This window comes from Eptesicus fuscus, chromosome 7 (genome assembly GCF_027574615.1).
Source record: "Eptesicus fuscus isolate TK198812 chromosome 7, DD_ASM_mEF_20220401, whole genome shotgun sequence".
In the NCBI taxonomy this organism is placed as follows: domain Eukaryota; kingdom Metazoa; phylum Chordata; class Mammalia; order Chiroptera; family Vespertilionidae; genus Eptesicus; species Eptesicus fuscus.
The window spans coordinates 58,742,313-58,757,677 of NC_072479.1; the positions used below are offsets into that span (position 1 = coordinate 58,742,313).

Genomic DNA, 15,365 nt, shown 5'->3' on the forward strand with positions numbered 1-15,365 from the left:
GATGACAGAGGGAGTTACTACTGCATTTAACGCCCAGCATTAAGTCAGAAGAATCTACACTTGGAGTAAGAATCAATAAGAACAATAACTGATTTAAGGTTTTAAATCATTTATCCATGGCTATCACTTTAAAAACTATATTTTGCCATTTTTTAAAAAATTAATATACATACATTTTATGTTACATGTATCTTGTATTTTACCACAATAAGAAAACTGAAAAAATATATATATTGGAAAAAAATCTAAACACATATAATGCTAAAGTGAAAAATTTCCCTAGAACCACCACTTCCCAGAAATAATAGCACCTCAATAGTTTGGGGCACATATTTTTCAAGTTTCTGTATCTTTGTACATACTAATATATGGAATTATTATTACTACCATTCACAAAATTGGGTCATATTGTACATAATATCTTGCATTTACTTTAAAATATATTTTGTACATCTCTCCATATCTACCTCACTTTTTGTGAGCCTTCACAGAATTTTTAAATCAGCTTTCATAGAATTCCATTGTATATGAGTACTATAATTTATTTAATCATTGTATTACTACAAGCAAAACTACAACACACATACATACATAAATACATATTTTTTATCTTTGTACACATATGTAGATGTTTAAAATAAATTCCTAGAAGTGAAATTTCTGGGTCAAAGTGTATGAAGACTGAAAGTGTAAAAGGTATTTCCCAGCTGTTGCACTATCACTTTAAGACCACAATATTAACTTAATCTTAGCTCTGAAGAAAAATATTTTCTACTGTATTTATATTTATTATACCATTTCAGTGTCCCTGAGGTTTACTTAGTTGAAACAAGATTGCCACATTTAACTGAATCTATGATGCCATTTTAAAACACAACCTGATTTTAGTTATGTTGAAATATAAAAAGCATTCCTTTTATATTAGATGAAATATATTTCTCTTAGCTGTCTTGGAAAATAAATGATTAACTGCTTATTCTCAGAAAAAGCACTTTCTCAATAAAAGAACAACAGCAACTCAAATGCTCACACTAAACAATTAAATATACCTTTCCAAAGTTTATTTTTACATAAGATATGAAACATGTGACAGCAAACTTGCAAAATCTAGGGAATTATTCACATTAAACAGGCTTTTATTTTTTTTAATTTTTTAATTTTTTATTTTTTAAACAGGCTTTTAAAGGCCCACTTGAATAATCCTCTGCCACAAGGATTCATAGCATCAGACCACAGAACAAATAAAACTCCAACTATTTTCTAACACGATAAACCCAGGCTCATAAACGCATGTGAAAAGGAGATGTTCACAGTTACTGTATTAGCAAAGCCTCTTTTTGTAAGAACAGACTGCTCCCTGTTAACTGCATTTGACTCATTCACCAGCACACAATTCATCTTGATCTTTGATAAAGAAATCACTTCCGAAGTTCAGTCCCCAGACACAGCTACCTTTGGACATCTCTGCCAGAAGCACATGAGAGCTAGGTATCATTTTCCAGCGCTAATGTTTGAGCTGAATAAGGTGATACTAATACTCCTTTAAAGTCCTTTTGGCTTTTGTTTTGTTTGAGGTGGCTAATTGCTCAAAAGATTAACATTAAAGGACTTATCACAATGACAATCAGGCCCTGGCTGGGTAGCTCAGGTGGTTAGAGCATCCTCTGGATACCCCAAGGTTGTGGTTCAATCTCCAGTAAGGGCACATATAAGAAGTAACCAAACTATCTATCTCTCTATATAAAAGTCTAATATGCAAATTGACCCCATGGGAGTTTGTCCGGGAGACTGATGACTCGCTATGACGTGCACTGACCACCAGGGGGCACTGCAGAACAAAGGAAGGCCCCAGCTGGCAGCCAGAAGGCCCCGATCAGCCCTGATCACCAGCCAGGCCTAGGGACCCTACCTGTGCACAAAATTTGTGCACAGGGCCTCTAGTGAATATATAAACAAGTGCAACAACAAAATAGATGTTTCTCTCTCTAAAAATCAATTAAATAAAAAAGAGAAAAGAATGACAATCAGATCACTTTCCATTAACTGTGTATTTGTCTACACTTGTGACCGAAACATGTGTAGAAAGGGGCATCATGCCTTGATTTGCAGGAATAAAAAAGGTACTGAGTAAGTATGTTTGAAATGTCACACAGACGTTGGCTAAGCACAGAAAGAAGAATCAGATCAGATGATCTAAACTCTGCATAAATACAAGCTCTTTATACCAAGTCTGAAACATGAAACACTGTCTATTTTATTATCATTGGTTGAAATGTCATAATAAGCCACCACCAAACAAGAGAGAATTTTTCAGTCCCTCTTTCGTCCCTCAGGTATGTATCTCTTTCCCTCTCTCCTCTAAGCTCCAAGGGCCCTTCTTTTGCTATAACCTGTTTCCTGAGCCCATTTCTTCTATGGCTCACTTCTTCTATCTCCGTGACTTTCTAAAAAAACTTTCTCTGAGAATGAGAGAGAGAGAGAGAGATGAGAGAGAGGGAGAGAGGGAGAGAGAGAAAGAGAGAGTTTTCACTGTTGAACTTACTGACATCAATATTAAATCCTTTTTGTGTACCCATAACTTTACTCAGTATTCTTGTGATTATCACTGCACATATTTTATGTTCTTAAGCTATTTTTGCATGACTTGTAAATGTAACCCTTCGTATGAAAAGAGTGGCAGAGTTGAAGTTGAATTTACATCAAATTCTGTAACCTAATTTGCTCTACTTCTGCTATTACTGTTGGTTTCTTCTTATTCATAGAAGCCACAATTCTCAGAATGTACTGAGCTTTCCTTTGCTACTTAGTTGAACAATTTCTAATATATGAAAAAAATGTGATTTTCACCAAAATCCATGCTTGCATACTTCCTCTTTTCTGTTCCCTTCATGACAGCATTGCAGTCCTCTCACAGCTTTCAATCTCTTCAGGGTTTTTAAATAACCCTTTCTTTCCTACTTTACCTCCTCTTGCTCTACATTTCACATCTACCCTAAAAAAAGAAGTCCAGTGAGACAATTATTCAAAAACCTATTAAATCCTCTTCAATATCCCTGTACCTAACCAAGACACTGAACAGTCTGCTAACCAGCATCTGACTCGCAAACTACACTTTTAGGTATTTGGGGTAAATGTGAAAAAGAAAAAAAATGGTATAAAAGAATGGGAGTTGGGGGAGGAGATAAATGGTGATAGAAAAAAATAAAATAAAAAGAATAAAGTTTTTTAAAAAGAACAGGGGCTAGAGATCACAGTTGGGTTTTGCTAGGTAAAATTAAAATATTTACACTACTGAATGAGTTCACTAAAGCCTTTTACTATATGTCATCAGCTTGGACATAAGATGTAGAGAATCATCTTTTGGTTCTTTACTAATCCTTTTATTATATCCTATGAAAACAAAGAAAACCAAAACCAAAGACAAAACACTCCTAGAGAAGGCCAGGATGAGAGTTGCAAAGGCTAAAACCCTCTTGACACTGCTACTGAACCTGGTCTCCAGCCTCAAAAGGCAACACTGGGTTCCTGGGAAATCAGACTTGTGTCTTGGCAACAAATAGGAACTTCTGATATACCTTTCTTTTCTATTTTTTTAAATCCTCACCCAAGGATGTATTTTCTATCGACTTTTGGAGAGTGGAAGGAAGGGGTGTGGGGGTGGGAGGAGACAGGGAGACAGACAGACAGACAGACAGACAGACAGACATCTATGTGAGAATGACACAACAACTGATTGCTTCCTGCAGGCACCCCGTCTGGGGCCCCAGGGATAGAACCTGCAATCCTTCGGTGTGCAGGCCGACACTCTAACCAATGAACACACCAGTTAGGACATAATACGCTTCTACATCCAGCATTACCTCCCACAAATCCATTCTTAACAACTACTTTCATTCCTTCCTTTCTTCAAGTTATCCTTTTAACTCATGTATGTTAAGCCCTGTGCCAGGCATTGGGACCCAGTAGTGGCAGAGCATACTGTCTACAGCTGGAACGAGCTACAGAACAAACACGCATCTGATTACGTACTGCCCTGCTGAAAATCCTTCAATGCTGTTCAAGGTTTCTTCAGATTTGGTCCCTGGTAATCTGGCTAGCCTCATCTCCCACCTCCTTCAGGGGCCTTGATTCAAGTTGCAGCCATAAGGAATTGTTTTCAGGTCTACTTTCTCATGCATTTCCCTTTTATTGGACAACTCTTGTCTTTCTGCCATGACTCAGTTTAGATGTCTTGTTCTCTGAGAAAGCCTCCCCTGTTTGCTTACGGCCAGTCAGGTACAAAGGAAAATTCTGGTGTGGCATGCAGCCTCTGTTTTTTTTTTTTTATTGAATACTTCTCCACTCTTCCTTCCAGTGTGTGAAAATATATTTCTAATAAAATCAGCTCACAAAATGGCTGACGCAGCTCTGCATCCACATCCTTTAGCTCATTTCTCTGAAGCAGTTTCTGAGAGGAGGCAACGAACACCCTGTTTTTCAACTTAAAAAATGGTTAAGGTAACTCTGGCTGGCACAAGTGAGTCAAAAATCTAGGGAAAGTAAATTTGTATTCCAGCTCATCTCCTGGCACAATAAATGTGCTGCAGAGACTATAACGGGCAGCAAGCAGAAGGGGATGGGACGGGCTCACTGCACCCACACCCCCCTGAGGATCTCTGATGTGTTTCTCTGCTCATCAGTCCTGGACATGGGGTGGCAGGAGCATGCTCCCACTGCCAGCCACAGCATGTCGCCCTTTCCCTTCCAATGGGTACTTTTTAGGTCAAAAGAAATAAAATTTAAGAGTTTACTAATTTGAAATTGCATTGTGAGTTTTTGTTCCAGGTCCATCAGTTAATTAACAGCTTTGGCAAACACAGAGGACTTGCCTCTTCCAAAAGAGTTCACTGAGTTCTCCCTATATACCACCCTGTGTGACCCTAGCCCTCCGCTTTCTTAGTTATTTATTCGCATTGCCTTTGTACTTGTCTGGCTCCACGTCTGCCCTGGAGCACAGAAACATCTTATTTGCTGCTGTATCCGCAGTAAATACTGAGTATCTACAATACCTGGCACATAGTAGGCACTCAATAAATGACTGATGAATGAATCAATATAGACCTGTTGATACTTCAAGGAAACAGGACAAACGTTAGAAGCTCTGAGAATACACAGTTTATACTAAGTCAGTAAAAACTCTGCCACTGATAACTTCCAGTTCCTTCTCACCTGATCGATATCGTTCATCCCTGGCTCCCCCAGATCGAGATCGGTGGTACTTGGAAGGAGCGGAAGTTTGAGCTGCAGATGGAGCAGGTGTCTGGTTTCTATGTTCTTTCTGTGCTGCTGAATCAGTTTCTAAAAAAGGAAGTTTGGAAGATGGTTATCCGATAACAATAATAGCTAACATTTTCTGAGCACTTCACATCATTCCCACAACACTCTGAGGTAGGTATTATTACCCCATCTATAGTAAAGGGTTAGAGAGCTATAATATACATACAGAAAAATGATAAAGACATCCAGGTGAAAAAATAATCATCTTAGAGCCATAACTGTGAATAGGTGATAGGAAAGAAATAGCAAAATGATCTACATAAAATGAGTAAGACATTCCAGAGACTGCAAGAACTGGTGGGGCAGGAATAAGACCCCTAATCCTACATATAGTACAAAGAACAGCTTGCAGAGCCTTAGCCTCCCCAAACATAAGTTACTCCGAATAAACAGATCATTTAAGCAAAAGCAGGGTGCTTACTATGCAAACATAGCTTCAAGTCATACTTAGTAGGCCCTCTTCCAACTGGAGTCACACCTGAACTGGTCCTTTCCAGTCCCTGGTCTGTTCCCTTATTCTGCCCTCTCAACATTTACTGTCTCATCAAGAATATGGGGAAGAGCTCTAGCCAGTTTGGCTCTGTGGTTAGAGCATCCAGCCCATGGACTGAACGTTTGCTGGTTTGATTCCAGTCAAGGGCACACGCCTGGGTTGCGGGCTCAATCCCCAGTAGTGGGCGTGCAGGAGGCAGCTGATCAATGATTCTCTCTCATCAGTGATATTTCTCTCTCTCTCTCTCCCTCTCCCCTACTCTCTGAAATCAATACACACCCACACACACACACATATATATAAATGGAAAAAAATATCCTCAGGTGAGGATTAACAAAAACAAAAAGCAAATGAATATGGGGGAGGGAGAAAAAAGTAGGTAAAATAAGCAGAAGAAAAACACCTTAAGTTCTTTTTTAGTGCCTTTTTTTAAATGGTATTAGCTCCAAAGTCATAATCTATAATAATCTATAATAATAAAAGCATAATATGCAAATCAACTGAGCAATCAAACAGCAGAATGACCTTCCGGACTACCACGCTATGACATGCACTGGCACCAGGCCAGCCAAGGCGGGTGTGATGCGACTGGTTAGGGGTGCCCCACTATGGTCCCACAATCGCACCACAGAGGTAGGCCCAGGCCACCCAGCTGGCAGGGCTGCAGCGGGTCGGTGGGGCCTCCCTCTGCAGGGCTATTGATCTGGGGGCCCCAAAATCAATCACCCCACAGAGGGAGGCCCAGGCCAGCCAAGCGATCACACCCCATGCCTGTCGCCCGCAGAGGGAGGCAACTGGTGGCCAAGGGGGGGGAGGGGAGTGGGGGCAGTGCCGCAGATGGCAAGCAGTGGCGGGGCCTGGTGCTGGCAGCGGGGGAAGGAAAGCCCTGATAGGCCCTGATTGCTGGCCAGGCCTAGGGACCCTACCCAAGGTGTCCCAGATTAGGAGAAGGCGCAGGCCTGGCTGAGGGACACACCACCCATGCACAAATTTTGTGCACCGGGCCTCTACTTTTTAAAATAAAGTAAGAACATTTAACATGAAATCTACCCTTCTAATAATTTTTTTTTTGTCAATCCTCATCCCGAGGATAATTTTTCGATTGCTTTTCAGAGAATGGGAGGGAAGGAAGAGGTGGTGGTGGGGGGGGATAGACAGATAGACAGACAGACATCTATACGAGAATGACACATCAATTGGTTGCCTCCTGCAGGCACCCCAACCAGGGCCCCTAAGGATCGAACCTGCAACCAAGGTAGGGTCCTTGACCAGGAATCAAACCCAAGACCCTTCTGTGTGTGGGCCAATGCTCTAACCACTGAGCACATTGGTCAGGGCTACCCTTTTAATAATTTTTTAAGTGCATAATACAGTATTGTTAACTATATGCACAAGGTTGCATAGCAGTTCTCTAGAACATTCATCTTATATAACTAAAACTTTTGACCATTACAGTAATAACTCCCCATTTCCCCTCTCCCCAGCCCCTGGCAATCAACATTCTACTCACTGCTTCAATCAGTATGACTATTTTAGATTCCTCTTAATATAAGTGGAATCAAATAGTATTTATCCTTCTGTGACTGGCTTTTCTACTCAGCATCATATCCTCCAGGTTCAACCATTTGGTCACACACTGCAGGATTTCCTTCTTGTATAAGGCCTATTTTAAGTTTCTTTAATAGCACTTAGTTGTGCCCAGCAAGGCAGTTTACACATAGCAAATTAGGTGTCCACTACCATAGAGGTCACCAATCCAGCAACTGAATTGCTCCAGACCACAGCTGAGAATCAGCTTGCACAGTGGTCCAGGGAGTACAAGTAACAGCCCTACAGACCTCAGTCAAGGCTGAGGGTACTATAGGAACTAGGAACTGGGACTCATAATGTCATATCATTTTTTAAAAATATATTTTTATTGATTTCAGAGAGGAAGGGAGAGGGAGAGAGAGAGAAACATCAATGATGAGACTCACTGATCGGCTGCCTCCTGCACGCCACCCGCTGGGGATTGAGCCCTGGGGATCAAGCCTGCAACCCAGGTATATGCCCTGCCCGGGAATCAAACTGTGACCTCCTGGTTCATAGGCTGACGCTCAACATGCCCGGCTGGGCATGTCACATCATTAAAAAAAAAATTATTGGCATGCTTGAGAGGCCGTGTGTAAGAGGTCTAGCTGACAGTCCCAGCTGAGCCCTGCCTCCCATCTGCCCCCGCCAAGGCACCAGATATGAGTGAAGCCATCTTGGGCCTTCCAGACCAATCTGTACACACCAGGTGAAAGCACTTAGCGACCCCAATTGGCACCATGAGGAACACAAAAAATCACCGAGGCCTGACCCAAATCAGAAGATATAAAGGTTATTTTTTTTAAGTTTGATTATTTTTGTACATGGTTTTTAAGAAGGCAAAAGAGTATATTTTAGGAAGCTCTCCACAAAAGTGCTTTTATGAATCTAGAAATGTTTTATTTTTTATGGTTCCTGGTAGCTGAGATTTTTATTATAAAATATATTAACCAAGCAGAACATATTTTAACACTGAGATTTTGAAAGGTAATGTCTGAGGTTGCAAACTGAAGTTTTAAATCAGCCTAAATTCTCTTGATAATCTACTTCACAGAAGAGTTATAGTGAAGTCTTAATATTTTCATACCTTGTTTCATTTGTTAGTTTTATTACTCTAGAATAGAAGTCAGCAAACCATAGCCCATGTCTATTTTTATAAATAGTTTTATCTGAACACAGCCACACTCATCTGTTTACACACTGCCTGTGGATGCTTTGACACTGTAAAGGCAGAGTTGGTTAGCTGTGGCAGAGACCATATGGTCCTCAAAACCTAAGATATTTACTTTCTGGCTCATTACAGAAAAAGCTTGACTCTCCCAGGCTATACCAATAAAAGCTAACATTTAAGTGTTTGCTTTGTGGTAGGCACTGTGCATATAGAAGTACACACAAAATGTTTTCACATTTTGTCTTATTCTTCACAACAATCCTATAAAGTCAGCATTATCAACTTACTATAGAAAAAGAAGCAGAGGCATGTATCATTTTATCCAAAGTCACAGAGCCAGAGAATGACAGAGCCAAGATACAAAACCAGGTCTGTCTCACCCTACTGGTCTCCACCAGAAAAGGTTATAAAAAGGTTGTGATGCCCTAGCCGGTTTGGCTCAGTGGATAGAGCGTCGGCCTGTAGACCGAAGGGTCCCAAGTTTGATTACGGTCCCGGTTGCGGGCTTGATCTCCAGTGGGGGGCGTGCAGGAGGCAACCGATCAATGATCCTCTCTCATCATTGATGTTTCCATCTCTCCCTCTCCCTTTTTCTCTGAAATCAATAAAAATATATTATTTTTAAAAAGGTTATGAAAATTCTCCCAAGACTTTAGAGGAAAGCAATCAGAATTAATAATTTAGTCTGCAAGTATCTAAATGCTTCAGGAATTACAGTCAGCAGCTAGACAAGCACTTGTGTATTTTTTAATCACCTGCCTTCATGTGAAAGATTCTGCAAAAAGCCCCTCTAAAAACTTTCGGCCATTCATTAGAGAACTTATTTAAAACATATTCCAATTGGAGTTGGGGAACTTAGAAGAGGATGGGGGGGGATGAATGATGACAGAAGGAGACTTGACTTGGGGTAGCAAATACACAATGCAATATGCAGATAACGTATTATAGAATTGTATACCTGAAACCTATATAATTTTATTAACAAATGTCATCCCAATAAATTTAATAAAAAAGTTAAAAAATATATTCCAATTAACTTTAAATAGAGGACAACAAATAGGAAGGGTCTATTTTTATCTACATGGTCAGATGATACAGGAAGGAAATCACATTAGCACACATGAGGTACCTTGCTTGCAAATATGCACAGAGAAAATGGTTTGACTTAAACAGAGCATCAGGTTTAAAATACTAGCTTTGTATTACTTTTTGGGGCCATACTGAATATGTAGCTAAAGTACCTATCGCTGATAATTTTTTAAATTAAATAAGCAGATTTGCTAGGATTGATCAAACCACCCTGCTAAGAAACATGGTACTTCCAAATTAGGTATTAGTAATCCAGAGTATGAAAGGAATAAATATAGATTTGCATTTCACAGAAGATGGACAAAATCGGTTCATGTATTTTTACCATTGCGTTCTCACACTTAGGCTTTTACTTTGTATTTTTCAATGCAATTAATTAGGATAAAGAAGATAATGTCAGCTAAAGAATAAAAATTGAAATAAAGAAATGATGGGGGGGGGGTAACAGGGGAATTGGGAGTTAATACTTTTGTTTGAGGAAGAATTAGAGAGAATGAACATCTCCACTCAGATTATCTAGAGATTATCACAGACCAAACCACAAGGAAATATAACACAAATACAGACATCTAATGAGAACTGAGAACCAGTCAGATGATACTTAGCTAAGAGATCTACTGAACTGGCACCAAAAAAAAAAAAAAAAGCCTCACAACACAACAGGCTCTTCACCAGGCAACATTAGAATGATGCTCTGCAATGTTTATCTCAGCTCCCTCAGGGACTTAGTCACCCAAGCAGACCAGGTTTCTTTTTGGTCTAAAACCATGAGAAACATTTCCTTGTAGCTTGCCAGAAATAAAACAAAATATTGATTTGCAGTTTCAATAAGTGGCTAACAAATTTGTTCAGTGACCATTCCTCAGGTACCCAAATCATATTGTCAAAAAAACATGGATTCCTGACACAATAATCTTGATTAAAAAGTGTGAAACATCTACTTCAAAGAGAGCCGATCTGAAAAAGAAGTAAAAGGAAAAAAGGGTAAAATGAATTCCTAGGAATTGAGTCACTTTAAGTATAACAGAGGCACTTAATAATGAAACTCTGTTAATCTTCTTGAATGTGAGTTATTACTCTCCAATTGATATATGAATTCTATAAACTTTTATTCCCAGGTATTTGAGTTTACTTTTTAGAATATGAGTTACAAATATATTTTATTATGCACTGAAAAAACTGGAAGCAAATATAGGAAAATATTAATAGCAATTATTTTGGATGGTATATATTTTTCCATAGGCTTTACTGGATTTCTACAACTTAGAAAAGTTCTCTATTTGGATCATAAAAATAATACATGCTCACTTTAGAACATCAAAATGATAGTAAAAGAAGAAAATAAAAATGATAATCGTTTTTCTTAATTTAAAGGTCACACCACATAGAGTAGATTCTTACAATAAATTAAAGTAATATTCAGTCTTCAGCTTCCTAAATAAATTATGACACTATGAGCAGGATATCCTTTTCCTATCTTCTAAAATCAATTGTCTTTTTCTTTCCCCAAAAGCACTGGCAAGTCAATGCATATTCGGAGGTGGGGGGGGGGGGGGGGATTATGTTGTGGCTGGATTAAAGTAATTTTGGAAGGCTTATTCCCACCTTAGCTTACTTGCCAGGACAACAGTTTGTTGTGGAAGGGGACAGAAAACAATGTAGCTGGTGGATCCTGGGTCCGGGTGAGGCCGTGCGCCCCTGGATCCGGGTGAGGTCACGCGACCCTGGGTCTGGGAGAGGCCACGCGCCCCTGGGTCCGGGTGAGGCCACGCGCCCCTGGATCCGGGTGAAGCTAGATCCCGGTCCGGGTGAGGCTGTGTGCCCCTGGATCCGGGTGAGGCTGGGTCCCGGGTCCGGGTGAGGCCGCGCGCCCCTGGGTCCGGGTGAGGCCACGCGCCCCTGGGTCTGGGAGAGGCCACACACCCCTGGGTCCGGGTGAGGCCACGCGCCCCTGGGTCCAGGTGAAGCCATGCCCCTGGGTCCAGCCGAGACCAAACCAGAGGGAGTCGGACCTGCATTACCACCATTTGTCCACCATCCAGAGCTGAAAAGTCAGTGCCGACATGTACACATAAGGAACTGGTGGACATTGAAATTGGGTCTCAAAAGAACTGTTGGTCCAGAAAGAAACTCACTACAGTCTGATTCATTTGCCTGTCAGCATAACTATTATTGCTCGTCTCACATTCAGTTCTTATATTTCTAGTGACACATGATCTCGCTCATCTAGGGGAAATGATGAACAACATAGACTGATGAACAAGAACAGACCCAGAAACAAGGAGGCATCGATCGGACTGTCGGGCCTCAGAGGGAGGGTAGGGGAGGGTGGGGGGAGGGGGGAGAGATCAACCAAAGGACTTGTGTGCATGCATACGAGCCTAACCAATGGTTAAGGTCAACAGGGGGGTGGGGGCATCAGTCGGGAGGGGTGTGGGATGGGAATGGGGGGATGAGGACAAATATGTGACACCTTATTCAATAAAGAAATTAAAAAAAAACAACAAAACAATGTAGCTGGGTCTCATCAAAGAGAGGAGGGAGGGGTCTGGAAACACAGGAGCACAGCAGGGTGTTATTTAACAGTATGTCCAGCATCAGCTGGGCAGGCAAGATGCTGCTTAAAGATGAATCATTCCCTGGGGCCCGAAAGTAGAGATTTCTCTACTTAGAATAAGGTATGTACAGTTTCACTACCACAGTAAGATGACAAAAGCAAAGATAGAATTAACAATATATTAACATAATTAGACAGTATATGCCATGAAAAATACGCTGACTATAAAGACTCATGAAAAGGTCTAAATGAAACATCCTATATAATAAAACCCTAAAATGCAAATTGTCCCCTCGGGCGGTTGTCCGACTGGGAGACCAGGAGTTCGACCGCTTGTTATGATGTGCGCTGACCACCAGGGGGGCAGCGTGGAACATGGCGGGCTTCGACGATGAGCTGCGACCTCTCGCCAGCTATCTGGGGGCAGGGGTGACGGGGATGGAGGTATGGTGAGAATGCAGGGTGTCTGCTGAGCTCGCTCTCACTCCCCCTGCTACCCTCCCCCGGGACGCCAGGGCTTGCACGCCAGGGCTTGCACGCCAGGGAAGCCCCCATGTTATGGTGCCAGGCGCCCATGAGGAGCCCGCCCCGCACCTGTGGGCCTCTTTCGGGTGAGCTGGGCCGCAGCTGCCAGAACCTCAGGGGCCTGTGAGTTCACGCAGGAGCCAGTCTGTGAGGCCGGCCGGGAGAGAGCACGCTGCCCATCTGGCTTCCGTGTGGCATGGCTGGGCGGCCCAGGGGCCCACACTGTGCCCTGGTCCGCGGTGTCTGGCCACGCTCACTGCATCTCCACATGGGGACTCAGGCGGAGGGGGGTGCGAGGGGGTCTGGGGGCCCAGGTGCTGCCCCGGGCCCAGAGGTCAGCTGGGACCTGCCCTTCCACGAGAGACGCTCTCACTTTGATTGCCAGCCAGGCCTAGGGACCACACCTGTGCACAAATTTCATGCACCAGGCCTCTAGTCAAGCCATATAAGAATACAAAATATGTACATAATATGATTATAACTGTGTATGTTAAAACTACAGGGGTGGGCAAAAGTAGGTTTATTTGTATTGAAAATAACATAATTAATAAATAATTTAAAAAGAATAAAATGTTTTGTGTACTCATAACTGTAAACCTACTTTTGCCCACCCCTGTATTCATACACAATTATAAGGATCAGATGGGACAAAAAGTTCCTAAGTAGCTGGAATCAGGTTGTGGTGAGCACTCACATTTTTTAGTGCTTTGTTTAAAGTTATATATAAAATCAAAGTAATTTTAAAAGGCACCAAATACAGATAAGTGCTAGAATGACAGCTGCCAACTTAAATCAAGCATTCTTCAAAACTGCTAAATTCTAGTGTGAAACATACTTGGGATCCAAAGAAAAAGCTTACTTACTAGTTTTCATACAGTGACAGCTTCAGTTTGCGGGTTCCTGAACTTTCAGTCTGTTATGCAGAATATCCACTAGGGGTCACCATTATGTTTAAATAGTGATGCCGTTACAAGGTTTAACAGTAAGTTTAAGAAAACCTACAAATTTCAACTTCTTTTACAACACAAAGCCTTCTTTCTCCATAATCAACATGTACATAATTTATGTGGAAAGAGACATCAGACTCTTCCATGATTCTATTGTTTGAATACAATAACAATGATAACCTAAAAAAAAGAAGCTGCTATTTAACAGTATAAAACTATGCAAAACTTTCCATTCAGGAAGATGGAAGAGAGCAAGCCTCAGCTTTTCATCTTTCACCTCTGCTGATGATTTCACAGATATTCTCACCTGTGAGAGGAATACAGTCAAGCAGGATGTGCTCTGAGAATCAAGGAAAAAAACATTCAAATTTTTAGGAGTGAACAGAGCAGACACACTCATTGGTCTTGGTGCTAGTGTCCAGAGAAGAAATATATTAATAACTGATCACCAGTTCGCATATGTCTTTTATATGTGATATGTGCAGAAAAGGAAAAGGAACAAGGCTCTCTGAGGCCACATAATGGGGAATTTAATTTGTATTAGAGCTTCAGAGAAGATCTATTAAAAAGAGACATTGATGTAGGCTTTAGCTAGGCAGAGAGAGGTAGAAGCCACCTCATACAAAAGCATGGTATTTGTAGAAGTCCGGTGAGGAAGAAAAATCTTGACAAGTCTAAGAAAGACTCCAGTGAAAGATGTAAAATGATACAAAATGAGGCTGGAGAAGAAAAGGGAGGTCAGGTCACTGGTCCTAAGCCAAAGGCCCGGCCTTTGAAGGGACTTAAACAGGAAATGACAGAATAACAAAGATAATACATTTCTATGGCTCTTTTAACTTTCATGACACCATCTCCTTTTATCTTCACAATAACACCATCTAATAGATACCAGCAAGGAAGCAGGACACCCACCACAGATTAATCTGTTTTTCTCTAGTGAGAATGTGTCAATAATCACCTTGAATCATTAGAATGAGAGTCTCCAGTCCACTTCCATGCCAAAAAGGGTGGGTGAGGATACCTTGAATCACTCAGGGAATCTCCCCTGGGAGCTAAAGCACCTCTGAGTCACTGAGGAGAGCATTCCTCAGAAGACGGGAGATTAACCTCACTCATTGCCTGCAGGAGAGAATGACAGTGTTTGCATTTGGAATCTGGAAAAGGGGCCATCAGCCTGAGTCCTAGGGGTGGATTCTGGGAGAGAGGGATGCTGGGAGTTCTGGGTCTGTGAAGTGGCCAGCATCTGAACAGATCCCGGGCCCACAGCTTCCTGGGCCATTTAGTGTCAGGAAAATGCTGTGCCTGGGGCTAAAGGAGTACCAGACCAAGAGCTCCGCCCTGAGAATACAAGATGGTGCCTTGGCCCAGCCGAGCACAGTGGGCTCCTCCATCAGAATGGCTAAAGCGGGAAGCAGGCTTAGCAGTGGGTCGGCGTTACTGGTCACAAGGAAGGAGCAGTTTCCACAGCACCCCATGAGGCACGGAGACGCAGCGGCAGGCTGTGGGGCTCTTCCCTTCTGGGTGTGGCAGCTGCCCACCATTCCTTCTGCACTCCCTAGATCCCAAGCCGTTCTTGGACAACTCAGGAGGAAAGAGAAGCCCCAAGAGGAAGAGAGCAGACTTCCTTCTGATAAGGCATATGGGGACAGATCTGATTACAATGCATGCTCCACTTCACAGTGACTATGACACTATCCA

The 15,365-nt window shown here is 41.8% G+C and overlaps 1 protein-coding gene across 2 annotated transcripts in view; it reads right to left on the reverse strand.

Annotated features, from left to right (window-relative positions):
- The window catches only part of DIP2B (disco interacting protein 2 homolog B), a 229,973-nt gene that overhangs the window by 92,684 nt on the left and 121,924 nt on the right, over window positions 1–15,365 (reverse strand). For both annotated transcript variants that reach the window (XM_054719079.1, XM_008140671.3), the window contains one exon: window positions 5,209–5,337. In XM_054719079.1, coding sequence (XP_054575054.1) covers window positions 5,209–5,337 — 129 coding nt within the window. The remainder of the gene's footprint in view (window positions 1–5,208; window positions 5,338–15,365) is intronic.